At 37.8% G+C, this 14,036-nt stretch overlaps 1 protein-coding gene across 6 annotated transcripts in view; it reads left to right on the top strand.

Moving 5' to 3' along the window:
• The window catches only part of FNDC3A (fibronectin type III domain containing 3A), a 178,703-nt gene that overhangs the window by 85,510 nt on the left and 79,157 nt on the right, over positions 1–14,036 (top strand). For 3 of the 6 annotated variants that reach the window (XM_039532933.1, XM_039532928.1, XM_039532940.1), the window contains exon 4: positions 13,553–13,629. In XM_039532933.1, coding sequence (XP_039388867.1) covers positions 13,553–13,629 — 77 coding nt within the window. Of the gene's footprint in view, positions 1–7,923; positions 8,086–8,973; positions 9,084–9,489; positions 9,629–13,552; positions 13,630–14,036 lie in introns of those variants that run through there. The other 3 variants (XM_039532951.1, XM_039532961.1, XM_039532944.1) reach the window with 3 other exon arrangements.

The following is a 14,036-nucleotide window of genomic DNA, read 5'->3' as shown; positions in this document are numbered from 1 at the left end:
CTTTCTGGGATAATGAGATCCAACGGAAAATCCAAATCAAATGCAGGTTCTTCTGCCCCTCTCAGGTTCCACTAAAGTCCTCTGCTTTGTGGTCCCTTCTCTTGGCCTATGCAGAGCTTCTCTTATCTTCCTTCTTCCCCTACTGCCTCTCTTCTCCCAGGGACTCTGGCAGCTTTCCTTAGGAATCTCCCTGATCTTTGTAGGCCCTGTCTTAGGGCTTCTCCACAGGAGCCTACTCTGCTTTATGTGGGTTCTCCTACCTGACTTCCAACCTTTATAGGTATGTTTACACTGGAATAAAAGGCCAGTGGTACAGCCACTGCTGGCCCAGGTCAGCTGAGTCAGGCTTGCAGGTCTAAATATTGGTGTGTAGACACCCGGGATTTGGCTGGAGCCAGGGCTCTGGGATCCTCACCCCTTGTGGGACTCCAGAGCACAGGCTCCAGCCTGAGCCCAAATGTCTGCACTGCAGTTTTACAGCCCCACAGCCCAAGCCTGAATCAGCGACCCAGGGCAGCCGAGGGTGTTTAATTTCTGTGTTGACATACCCTATGATCCCTGTCTTGGTGCTTTCCCCACCCTCATCCCCAGGAGCCTATCCTGTGGGTTCTTCCTGCAGGAGAGTCCTGTCTTCTCCAGAATCTTTTCCCCATGGACCGTTCCCCGCTCTATTTAAGTAGTCCTCTGAAGCTGGAGTCAGTCACTAACTCCATTACACCCAGCTGGCATCACTAATTGCCCCAAGTAGCTATGGGCAAGTCTGAGCCCACCTGCCTTAAAGGGCCAGCCAGCCTTTGGTAGCATCCTTGACAGTATTATTCTGGTTGTTTCCATTTTCTCATGGGTTCCTTGCTGGCTACTTAAACTGCTGAGCAAGTCTCTGCACCTCAGCCTCCCGCCCATCATTAAGACCTTCTCCCTTACTTTCAGAAATATTGTGCAAAATACAACATGCAGCTATAATTTTAACCAAAAAACTCTGCAGCTTCCAACCTAGCCCATAAATAGTGCCATCTGCCTTTAAGGTGGCCAGCGCACACTCCACTGTCATTCTGCAGCTACTATAACAATAGTTAAACAATTCCTTTGTTCTCTCCAAGTAGCCTGTGAATGGCTTCCTTAGCCAGGGAAGCAGAGGATAAGCCAGGTCTTTCAGGATAAATGGAGCAGTTTCCCTACCATTAATGTCCACGGTGATCCTGGGGGCAGTCTCCTTTATTCATTCGGGCAAATAGAGGTGAGTTCCAAAAGACTGTGGACCTTTCCAGATCACTCTGCATTTATGTTTGTGAACCTGCTCTGGTGGTCAACCAGCCCTTGGAGCACCATGGAGAAATACCCCTTTCTCTTTATATACTTAAAGGCCTGATATGGGAGATAAATTAGAGGCACATGGTCCCATCTATTACCTCAATACAGTTTGGGAACCTCATGCGAGCAAAGCCATCAAAAATCTGAGCATTAACAAGTTTTGTAACCTGATGCAACAGTGCCTTATGCATGGTATCACACACCTGCATGACAGTGGTCCCAACGGTTGATCTCCTTAGGCAAATTGGTTGTTTACAGACTGGCAACATTCAGGGATGGCCAGACTCCAGAGAACAATGGTGACCTGCTTCTCAGTGAGAATGGGGCACCACACATTGGTATGCTTCTGCTGCAGTTCCAGGGCGACTTCAGCACTGATCTCCAAAAAGGTTGCCTTTGCCATCCTGAAATTCTTTTGTCACTGCTAATTATCTCAGGTCTGCAGAACGATCCTTTCTCACACATTATCACTGGTTTCCCAAGCCCAGAAACAGTGCTGCATTGTTTGAAGTGGCTCCAGGACGAGCTCACATAGTAGCAATTGCTCAGTGGGCTTCTCGGCTTCCTCATCCTTCCTCCGCTGCCGCTGCTGCTGCAGAAGTCACTGCTGAAAACCGAAAATGGTGCTAGCCTGCCCAGAAAGAGAAGACGCATGGGACAAAGGGAGCAGAATCATGGGAATTTTTTAAGTTGACCCGAAGTCCAGAATTCGCCACTGGCTTCTGCCTGGCTTACATTAAGCATTCCACAGTGTGTGGTGAGAAAAATCCCAGTATGCACACAGCTCACCAGCAAAGCCAAGGACGATGGGATATCCTCGCACAATGCCACCACCTTGGTTCATACAAAGCCCCTGCTGTATATACACAGTGATGCAAATTGAAAGTGGGCACAACCATCCTGTGTGCACGTTATTAGTATGGCTTACGTATTATGCACCAACTAGTCTGAGTCAACTCAATGAGAACTAGACTCCCTGTGTAAGCATGGTCAGAGTTACACTGCTTACATCTGCTTAATAAAAAGAATCCGTTGTACAAAGGAAGAAAAGGAGATATAGTTGAGAGGAAAATTACTTAGTAATACTTTTGTTAGTAGTAATTAGGGCTATCAAGCAATTAAAAAAATTAATCACGCGATTAATCGCACTGTTAATAGAATACCATTTATTTAAATATTTTTTCTACATTTTCAAATATATTGATTTCAATTACAACACAGAATACAAAGTGTACAGTGCGCACTTTATATTTATTTTATATTTATATTAAAATATATTTATTACAAGCATTTGCACTGTAAAAAAACAACAGAAATTTTTCAATTCACGTAATACAAGTACAGTAATGCAAACTCTTTATCATGAAAGTTGAACTTACAAATGTAGAATTATGTACAAAAAAATGCATTCAAAAATAAAACAATGTAAAATTTTAGAGCCTGCAAGTCCATGCAGTCCTCCTCCTTGTTCAGCCAATCGCTAAGACAAACAAGTTTGCTTACATTTGCAGGAGATAATATTGCCTGGTTCTTGTTTACAGTGTCACCTGATAGTGAGAACAGGCGTTCTCATGGTACTGTTGTAGCCAGAATTGCAAGATGTTTACATGCCAGATGCACTAAAGATTCTTATACCTCTTCGTGCTTCAACCACCATTCCAGGGGACATGCGTCCATGCTGATGATGGGTTCTGCTCGATAACAATCCAAAGCAGTGCAGACCAACACATGTTCCTTTTCATTATCTGAGTCAGATGCCACCAACACAAGGTTGATTTCTTTTTTGGTAGTTCAGGCTCTGTAGTTTCTGTATTGGAGTGTTGCTCTTTTAAGACTTCTGAAAACATGCTCTACACCTCGTCCCTCTCAGATTTTGGAAGGCACTTCAGATTCTTAAACCTTGGGTCGAGTGCTGTAGGTATCTTTAGAAATCTCACATTGGTACCTTCTTTGCTTTTTGTCAAATCTGCAGTGAAAGTGTTCTTAAAATGAACAACATGTGCTGGGTCATCATCCGAGACTGCTATAACATGAAATACTGTATATGACAGAATGCGGGTAAAGCAGAGCAGAGGACATACAATTCTCCCCCAAGGAGTTCAATCACAAATTTAATTAACACATTTTTTTAATGAGCGTCATCAGCATGGAAGCATGTCCTCTGGAATTATGGCCAAAGCCTGAAGGGGCATACTGTTTAGCATATCTGGCATGTAAATACCTTGCAACTACAACAGTGCCATTCAAACTCTTGTTCTCACTTTCAGGTGACATTGTGAATAAGAAGCAGGCAGCAGTATCTCCTGAAAATGTAAACCTACTTGTTGGTCTTAGCAATTGGCTGAACAAGAAGTAGGACTGAGTGGACTTGTAGGCTCTGAAGTTTTACATTGTTTTGTTTTTGAGTGCAGTTATGTAACAAAAAAATCTATATTTGTAAATTGCACTTTCACGACAAAGAGATTGGACTTCAGTACTTGTATGAGGTGAAGTGAAAAATACTATCTTTTGTATATCATTTTAATAGTGCAAATATTTGTAATAAAAATAATATACACTTTGATTTCAATTACAACACAGAATATAATATATATGAAAATGTAGAAAAACATCCAAAATATTTAATAAATTTCAATTGGTATTCTATTGTTTAACAGTGCAATTAAAACCAATTAATCATGATTAATTTTTGCAAGTTAATCACGTGAGTTAACTGCGATTAATCAACAGCCCTAGCAGTAATTTTTCTCTTCCCCATCCTACTTCTTTCCCACTTTACCTTGAGGATTGATTTATAGGTAGCAAATCTGCTTTCTTTCCACAATTGTACTTCTGTCTGTATTAGTTTGTTTGGAAAGATGTAGAACTGAGATTGAAAAGAGCAGGTTGGTGCCTCTATAATGTCTCTGTTAGTTATTTGATTCGTGGTAGGTGGAGCCTTTGTGTAAGGAAATTATTTTTTTTATTACAAGCAAAGGATTCTATTATCTCTTTTCTGATTCTATGATAGAATCAGGAAGTCTTTTCCCTTTTCATTATAGAACCAAAAAAGATGAAAGGGGAGAACCAATTCTGGACTTGAAATGGTAAAACCTGTTAAAAATAGATTTTAAAAGTGCTTTTGGCAGTCAATCCAGGGGATTTTCTTGCATCCGTAGATCCCCAGGAACCCTGGTTTTGCAGGGTCAACATCAGAATTTGAAGTTTGCCCCTGGGGGAGTGGGAGGAACAGCGGTAGTTTTGTGACCTAAATGATATTGTAGAAACCACTTCATTAGGGAAAAGGTCAGGTGTGTGATGTAGATTATAGTACCTCTCAGTATTTAGTTGAAGCATAATTTTTAAGTCTAACCAAAAAAGCAATGTCCTGGATTCTTCAGATGTTCCAAAGCCTGGGGCTGATTGACCTGGGACAAGAGTTCCATAAAGTTGTTTGATCAGTGAAAACTATACTCCTCTCTGTTTACTTTAAAAGTGATTGCCAGAATCAGGAATTTCATCTAGCTGTATAAGTATGAATAGTACACCAATCACCATGTTATGCAGGTGCCAAATAAAATAAATGTTAAGATCATCAGTGTTTTAGCCAGACTTCATTCTCCATTCTGTCTTCGGAAGGGTTGCATACTATAATTGTATTCATATAGTTGTCTTGTCGTGGAAGGACAGAGGAGGGGGTGGAGAGCCCATCATCTCCTAGTTCTTTTTTTTTTTTTTTTAATGTCATACGTGGATGTTGTTTGATCTGGTTTTGAGCTTGTTGTGTGCAGCTTGGGTTGCCTCAGAGGGAGCTTGCATCTGGGACAACTTCTTCTGTTTTATCCCATTTGCTTCAGACAGTTTTCATCCTCCTTCAAATGGTGGAGTAAAGACTATTTCCAGAAACATGTGACTTCAAGAACACACATGAAAGGTTCTTGTAGATACAAATCTGCAGAGTTCAGAGGTGCACATTGAACACTTTCTAGTACAAAGCAAATGTTCTGAACACAGGTAGAATCTTCACATCAGCTTACTGGAATTCAGGAAATTCCATCTGCTTTTGTCATTAGAGGGCTAAACTGTAATTCCATGTAGTGTCTATGATCAGAGGAGGGGGATGAGATCAGTTCTTAAGGACTTATCTCCACTTCTGTCAGCTGTGACAAAAGACCTTTTCATCTGGTCAGAAAAGCAAACTCACTGGCTAATGGAAAGAGAATGATGTCTATACATTCAATGAAATAGATTTTACAGGAACATTGAGCTATTTGTTTTAAAAAAATAGGGACAGCTGTCATTAAACCTTTTTGTTTTTAATGGGAACTAGATAGCAGCCATTTTGGTCCCAGAACTTCATCAGTGGAGGCCACCTTAATATTCAAGACTCATGATGTCAATTACCTAGTTGTCACTCTTTTTCTGATAGATCATTTAGTAAACCAGCTGCTCTGTCCTACAAATTTTTCTCCACTCTGTCTTGATGAAAAACAGATCCTTATCCTGTCACCTCCTGCTATGTAAGTTTTGCCTCTGTTCCAACTTACCTCAGAAAATGGTCTTCCCAGTTTCTGCCCTAGTCTGTTTACTAGGAAGGGGAAGTACTGGTGGTACTTTATTGTCATTAAAATGGAGATAGGGCATACAAATCTACCATTAGATTTTCTTGTATATCTCTGAAACCTACACAGTTCAACAGATCCCAATTCAAAGTGAATTCACTTAAATGTATAACATTTTTATGAACAGAAAGAGGAGAAAACATGTCCTTTGAAGAAAAGATCTGTAGGGTAGATATTTGGCTTTTCCTGCGGTTATTCACCAAAGTATCACAACTTGGATGCCTTCTACTTTCTGGACATACCCTATGGGTGTTGCTTTCTTGGAGCAGTGATGCCTTCCTGACTTTCTCCTATCCTCCTAGCTAGATATGTGGTTTAATAGTCAAATACCATCAGACATTAAAATACAGAAAATAGAAGTTCATTACCTCCCAAAGGCATCTTCCATATAATTTCAGTCATAACTCTGGAATGTCCCACCCTGAAAATAAGTATTTTGGATACAAGCAATAATGTGTATAGTTGATTTGTTTAGTCATGACCTACCTATATGCAGATTTTATTCTGGGTTGTTGGGGGTTTTTTTTGGAGTATTAAGAAATTCACAACTGGAGAAAGAGGTTTCCTTAGATCAGGGTTAGTTAATTGTGGACTGCAGGCCAAATCTGGACTGCCAGATGCTTTTGAACGGACCCCAAAATCTCTTTCTTTAATTATTAATAAATTCCCTTATTTCCTGAGAAAGCAGAAGATGCGAAAAAAATCTGAACTTTAGTTAGGTATTAGTGCAGCCTGCTAAGCTGTGACAGAAAGAAATAACCCTTTAGTGCAGAGAGTTGGATATAAAGGTACAGAAAAGACCTTTTCAGGTAATAAAACTTTTTTCTTTTGAAGGACTGAAAGAGGAAACACGGAAAAAAATGCTGAACTATGTGGCTAAAATCTTTTAGATGATGTATATATATTCCCTAGCAAGAGCTATTTTAAGTCCCTTCAGGTGGCCAGGTTGGTTGTTTAATTAATTTGGAATCACCTCAGTCTTATTGTACATGCACCTATTGAATATTATGTGCAAATGGTGAAAGTCCTATCATGTAAGCACTACACAAAGGTGATCTTGGGAAACTGAGAGTATTTCATTTTTTCCCCAGTTAGTTTTTTATGTCAGAACAAACTGTAAGACAAACACTGCTGTTTAATCACTTTAAAGAGCCAGTGAACATAGTTGGATTTTTACAACTGAGGATAAGAACATTAAAATGGAAAAATTCCTTGTGTTCAGTCTAATATACTGTATTTGTCTCCTTGTGATGCCTGGTGATAGCCAGGTATTTGGATCAGGACAAGATATAAGAGGACTGGAGACATTTAACATAAATTTATTGAAAGTGGTAAATCATAGTGAATCATAGAATATCGGGGTTGGAAGGGACCTCAGGAGGTCATCTAGTCCAACCCCCTGCTCAAAGCAGGACTAATCCCCAGACAGATTTTTGCCCCAAATCCCTAAATGGCCCCTTTAAGGATTGAACTCACAACCCTGGGTTTAGCATAGACACACAATAGTTACTCAAGACAAGTTTGATACTATCCATAAAAGAAAGGACCCAAACTGAACATTTTGAGAGTCTGGAACAGAGACTGTATAATAATTCCATTTAATTGAATACCTCCTCATTCAGATGTATCGCTTGATGGGGTAGAGTGATATTAGTCTCTAATGTGCGACAGATCTGTCTAAGCACCTTGGATGGCATACATGTCCCTAGTTAGAGGCTGATCATCTGCTGCAAAGTCCAAGATTTTATTTTATATTTTGAAGATTATATTGATTAAAGAGTAGGCCTGTAACTGGCAAAAAAGATTGCATTATGGTCGCAGAAATAATTGAAATAAAAGTATATTTGATGTTTTGGGCAAGGAAGCCTGTATCTTCTGTTTTCTCAAAGGTTTGGGCCCATATAGGACAGAGTTGATTGGTTTATTGATTGTAAAACCCTACAAGGAATCTGTCCTTTCCAGGCAATTTGCCTCTGTGAGGGGATTTGATGGCCTCCTTTTATTTTCTCAGTTTGAATGGGTGTGTACTCCCCCATGGAAAAGCCTGGGATGTTTTTGGAAGGGACTCTTCAGGAGTGGTTGGAGATGATCACGCTTCACAGCTCTCTGATCTTTGATCCATTATTCCTCAGTCTCTTTGGATGAAGCTGATGGGGTTTTTCCAATTCTGAAGGTATCTGCTTTGTTTGAGCGTTTTCCCCTTGCATTCTTTCTACTATTCTTTTATAAGATAAGCTTCCCTGTTCACTGCAATATACTCATGGGTAGATTTAACACTCAGTTTAAAAGTATATATTTAAATTGGCCACCCCAGTTTACGAGCAGCTATTACATAGCCTTGATGCCAAAGCTAGACTGATGGGGGGAGGGAGGTGTTTTGTCAGTGTGAATTTAGGGCTAATGGAAAGTGTTAGATTGACAGCACTGTTTATCCACATCCTTGTAGTGCTCACAGCTCCTACTGGTGCCTCTTTCTCAGCTCAAGTCCAAAACTTGGATTATATTATCTGCTTATTATAAGTAAAATTCTCAGTTCTTTCTTTGTAGCACTTTTTAGTGCCTGTCACTTAGAGATGATTCTTCATGATATCTTACAGACAGAATTTAAAGAGATATAGACTTCTTGTTTTTTGTTGTTGCTGCTGCTGTCTCTTGTAATTACTGTAGCTGCTGGAAGCCTAAAATAAAACTTCCAAGTCTTAGCTATTATATAAAGAAAGAGTGGTGCAACTATTCCTGGCATCGGGGACTATTGATTTACTGCAGTCTGTCAATGTTAGATGGGCATGCTGCTACGTCAGTGGTGCACTGTATTGTTTCAACTGCTGTGGCCTTTGTATTTGATCCTGGCAGTGCTTGCGTCAGTGATGCATATCATTGCCTGTGTGATGTCAAAGTGTGGGTGTTCAGTTACAGAGACATAGTTAAACTAATGTGCTGCAGTAAATCCTGAACACTATTTCCTCCTGGGAATAACAGAGAGAGAGTGATTCATCCTTGTTCACATTAGACTAATGCTAAGTATAGCAGTGTTCATGACCTGCAGCATCCACACAGATTAGTATCACAACTACTGCAGCTTGCTAAACATGGTGTCAAAATAGTGTTTTTTTAAAAAGAAGTATTTGTATGTACCTGCTTCCCCAAGGGTTCACTGATTATCAGCTAAAGGTAAACCCTCCTAATCAGAAAATATGTGGTTAAAGTAATTCTTTAAAACTTAATTCTGTTAATTAAAATGTAAAAATCTTTCAATTATAAGAACTTCTGTAAATAATCACATCAGATTATGTAGTACTTAATAGATTGCAAAAAAAAATCAGAGTATACATCATGTAAAACAGTAAATGAAGTGTTTCTCTGAGGGGTATTCCACTGAGAACAGTTGTCATCTTCTTTAAAATGAGCTACTTTTACCACTTGTTTTGACAAGCTTTTGGATCCACTTTTAGTACATACTTTAAAAGATAAAAATCTTATCACAGAAAAAGAAGTGTAGTCTTTACAAGAACAAATCACTCTGCTGCATACCTGAAGCTTCCCTTTTTTCCTTTCTCAGTAAGTCATGTGATGATCATGTGACTCGGTCAAAGGAGCTTTTCCTCAACCAGCACAAAAACGAAAGCATTCTCCCAATTAAAGCAGCTAACGTGTCCAACCTTGGATCACTGGATCTTGTTTACTCTTCTGCTATTACAGTAAAAACAAAATGAGTGGTAAGATTTGCTGACTGTATTTTGAAAGAGAGTTCTGCTTTTGTGTTAAAACATGAAAAGCATTACATAAATCTAAACCCAGCCTGTGTTTTCAGCAGATGCCAGATATATAATAGCTACAAAAGGTAGAAAAGGGTTGGTACATTTAAACATAGATCTGGTGGTATGTAAAATTATGAATTGTCTTTATTATTATGTGGGTTCAGTAGATTAATGTGTATCACTGTGTATCCTGTTTTAAGGACCTCCCTGTCTGTCAGAACATAACATTAGAAGCTAGTATTGCATTTTGAGGACTTTATGAATATTAGTTTTATAAGAGCACTATTATATACTGTTACTGCCCAGAAAGAATCTTTGTTTATAGACTGATAAAATGTTTGGTTTTTATGTTGAAAATTCAGTCCATTTAAGTTTACAATTTCTTTACTGAATTCAAAATTGAATGAGAAAGTGAGATTTAAAAACTAAGAAAACTGATTGCATAGCTGATTAAATAAGTTTTTTTCAATATTTTGAAGTTTACAGGTTTGAAATGTATTGTCATACGATTAAATTATGTCTGGGACAGTAGAAAGCATACATCATATTAATTTTGTTTCCCTCTTTATAGTGATTGTAAGAGTCATGATACATTTTCTTTTACATTATGTTCAAATAGGCACGCTCAAGATTTTAAGCAACCTGATACAGTTGATATGACCTAAGCTGTTGTGTTTAGGTTTCACTGCTTCTTGCAAGTGTTCTTAATTTTCACGAACTCTGTAACAAATGTCTCAGGAGACTTGTTCCCTACCACCATCTCTTCATTTCCCTTTGGGGTAAAATGCACACCAAAAAAAAAAAAAATTACAAGCTACGTCTGCCATAATAATTTAAGGGAAATGTAGACATTCTGATACAATGGCACTATTGAAAGTATGGGAAAACATGTGTCTTTTGTTTTAATATGATATTTTTAGTGTGTGATAAGGCATTTTTCAGGCAATTATATTTTAAACCAGGAGTATCCAACCTACGGCCTGCAGCTGTACACAGTCCACCAGAGCATTTCATAAGGCCTGCAGCCTGCTTCAACACAATATACTAACGTACAATTTATTAGCAGTTTGTCGTCATGTTTACATAATTTTAGTTTACACAAGAGTGTAAATAGACAATACTGTACATACATTATTTCTATCTAAATACATACAAAACAAGCTGAACTTAAAATATAAATCAATACAGGTGACTTTAAATCATATTAAAATATGTAGAATCTGTTTGGGCCACACAAGTTTGTGTGTAGGTTTCTGTGGGCCTCCTATGTGATAAGGTTGGGCACCACTGTTTTAAACTATAGAATATTTATATCAGATTTTTTTCTTTGTGTCCTTCAATTTTACTTTCATAATGAGATTCAGCATGTTGCAATATATAGAAGATTCCAGACTAGCAATTTAGATAATACAAACCTTTAACATTAATAATCAAATATAATCATATTAAGGAAACACTTTCTAAAGCAGAATTTCATTTGTATACACTCTAAAAAATTAAAATGTTAACACATCCTAATAATGTCATTATTGGCTGATAATGTGACATCATTACTGTATTTCATGGCTAGGAACAGTAAATTTGTCATCTATACTTATCAACAGTCTAACAAGTAACTTGAAGCAATAACAAATAGAAACATAAGAGTTCCTTTTACAATGTATTATGCCTAAATAAAACCAAGATCTTCACGTTAGTTGTAAAAACAAAAAAAACCCCAATTTTATATTTCTAAAAATCTGGCGTTAGCATTTTATCTTAAGCTCTCACAAAAAAAAACTTTTTTTTTTTCTCAAGTCATGCTAGCAGTACCATGATTTCTGGCAAAAACATCACAGCAAGGAACTCTGCCAAGCTCTTTTTTTTTTTTAATTTTATCTACCATTTATTACATTTTACAATGATTTAAAAACCTAATCAGAAGTATAATGGAGTTCACCGTTACAGCCTGAGTGAGAAGAAACCATCTTTTCTCTATTTTTAAATCTTCCGAATTTTAAAGTCAGGATATAAATATTTCAAAGTTAGCACCTTGTCTTAATGCTAACACCACAAGTGGGACTCATTCAAGTTAATAAATTGCCTTGAGTCTCTTATTTTCTGACTGCTGGGGGAGTAGGTGGTTTGTGAACGTGGCTGTGTTGGGAGCAATGTGTTAATGCCACCATATGGCAACTTTTGTATTGGCTTTGGAGAAAACTGCTGCTTATATCAGTCAAGACAGAAAGGCATTAAATACACAAAATTGGTGGTCTTCCGAATGAAGTATAATTTGCTGTTCAGAACACTCAATTTGGCCAGATGCAGCAAAAGTAAACATCCATTGATGTGCTTACCATCTATATGCATACTATATATCTTTCTTCACAGATGTGCATCACCAGAGTTTCTGGAGCAACTAGAATGGAAGGGTTTTAATTAGACATGAGCAGCATGAAGAACTGTGGGCATGATTCTCAACTGACTTATAACTTGTGTAGTCATTTATATTTGTTTAAAGTGAGTGGTTTAAAGCAGAGTGGTATCATTTTGTATCCACTTTGAAAACATTTTTCTTGAGTATAAATGGCTACAAGATACAAGCAGCAAAGAAAAGACCCCTTATTTTTATTTAAAAATGTAAAGTATATTCTGTTTTAGGCTGATGATACATTTAATATGCCTGCAGCTTTTGCTATTGACTTTATTTTTTAAGTAGTTCCATCCTTGTTTTTCTTCTGAAATATTCTGTTTAAGACAGACTGTTTTAAGGTTAGGGACAGTAGCAACCCATTGTAGGCTTATATATTTATTATATTTATTTATGGTCCTCTTCAACACTCCTTACTCCAGCAGAACTCCCACTGCTTCAGTTGCTGAAGAAAATTTGTAATTCCGAGTTAAACAAAATATGGAAAAGGCTACATTAAAGTTGGCTTTTAACCCATCTTTTCCCATCTGCAACTAAAGACCTTGCTCTTGAAATTAGATAGAGAATGTTTCTTTGCTGTCAAAGTCATGGACTACCAATTACACAGAAAGTAAAACTGAGCTTCTTTGCAGATTAAAACATTTATAGCATTGCATGTTTTATGTTGAGGATATTGTATAAAGTTTTCAAATTTGATCAGACACTAAGTTCAGAAATATTTTTGTTGCTCTGGCCCAGTTTTTCGCATTCAGGCAGAATTACCTTGATTTTTCTTCTAGCATCTTTGCTTACCAACAATAGGATGGATTAATCTTCTTATACAGATAATACTTGGCATTTACTTAGCACCTTGCATTTGCTGATCTGAACACAGTTTAGAAGCATTAATGTCCTAAGTCTAAGAATAAGAACACTCTTTTGGGGCAGAAAAGTATTATCCTGGTTTTACAGATAAAGAATCAAATTCATTCCTTTTGTAACTCCTTTGAAATAGTTGGGAGTTCTGGGTGCTCAGCACCTCTGAAAATCAGCCTACGCATTTTACTTTCCCTAAGATTACCCAGAAAGTCTGTTGCAAAGTTGAGAATAGAACACAGAGCTCCACGCTCCCAATCCTGTGCTTTTGCCACAAAACCATCCTCCTCAAATATTTTCCTAGGAAGAATACACATGGATTTCTCTTCCTTTTAATGATTACTGTTGGTGATTATAGCTTTGTGTATTTAAAAAAAGAAGCTTTATTTCCAGAAAGAGGGAAATATTTACAGGGAAATATTGTTTTTATGCGCCATATCTGTTGTTCATATGAACTGAGTACCCTTCACTATAATTTTATCTTTACAGCCCATGTGCTCTGTTGTCCATGTTATCTTGTTTATTTCTTTGCAGAGATATTGAAATTCAGAATGGACTTAGAACTTTTAAAGTTTGTTAAACTGTGCTGTACTGAAATACTTCTGTAACCCATTTAGGTCCTGCTCAGGTTCCAATGATGTCCCCAAATGGTTCAGTGCCTCCTATTTATGTGCCTCCTGGATATGCCCCACAGGTATGTCCAAACATCTGATTCATATGGCTTCATATATTCACATTACATTTGCAGTTAAATAAAACATACATAAAATCTTGGGACTAACATAACAATAAGCTGACATGTCTAACCTGGTAACATGACATGGTAAGTTTCAGAATTACAGTGATTTGCACAAGTAAATGTGGTGTCCCATAAAGTCTCTTCAGTAGGAGTCTCCTTGTATGTTTTTATGAGCCTCCTTTTTGATGTATGTGTATAATATTTATGTTACTCCCAGTTATTTATATTGTAATAGAATGCAAAGTTCCCAAGCGGGATCAGGGAACCCTTGTGCTAGGCATTGTACAAACATATAAGGAAGACGTGGTTCCCTATTCTAGTCTACCTTCCAAGACCCCAATCCTGCACTGAGCTTCATGTTG

The sequence above is a fragment of the Mauremys reevesii genome, linkage group 1, assembly GCF_016161935.1.
Source record: "Mauremys reevesii isolate NIE-2019 linkage group 1, ASM1616193v1, whole genome shotgun sequence".
Lineage (NCBI taxonomy): Eukaryota > Metazoa > Chordata > Testudines > Geoemydidae > Mauremys > Mauremys reevesii.
This window is presented reverse-complemented; position numbering and strand designations above follow the sequence as displayed.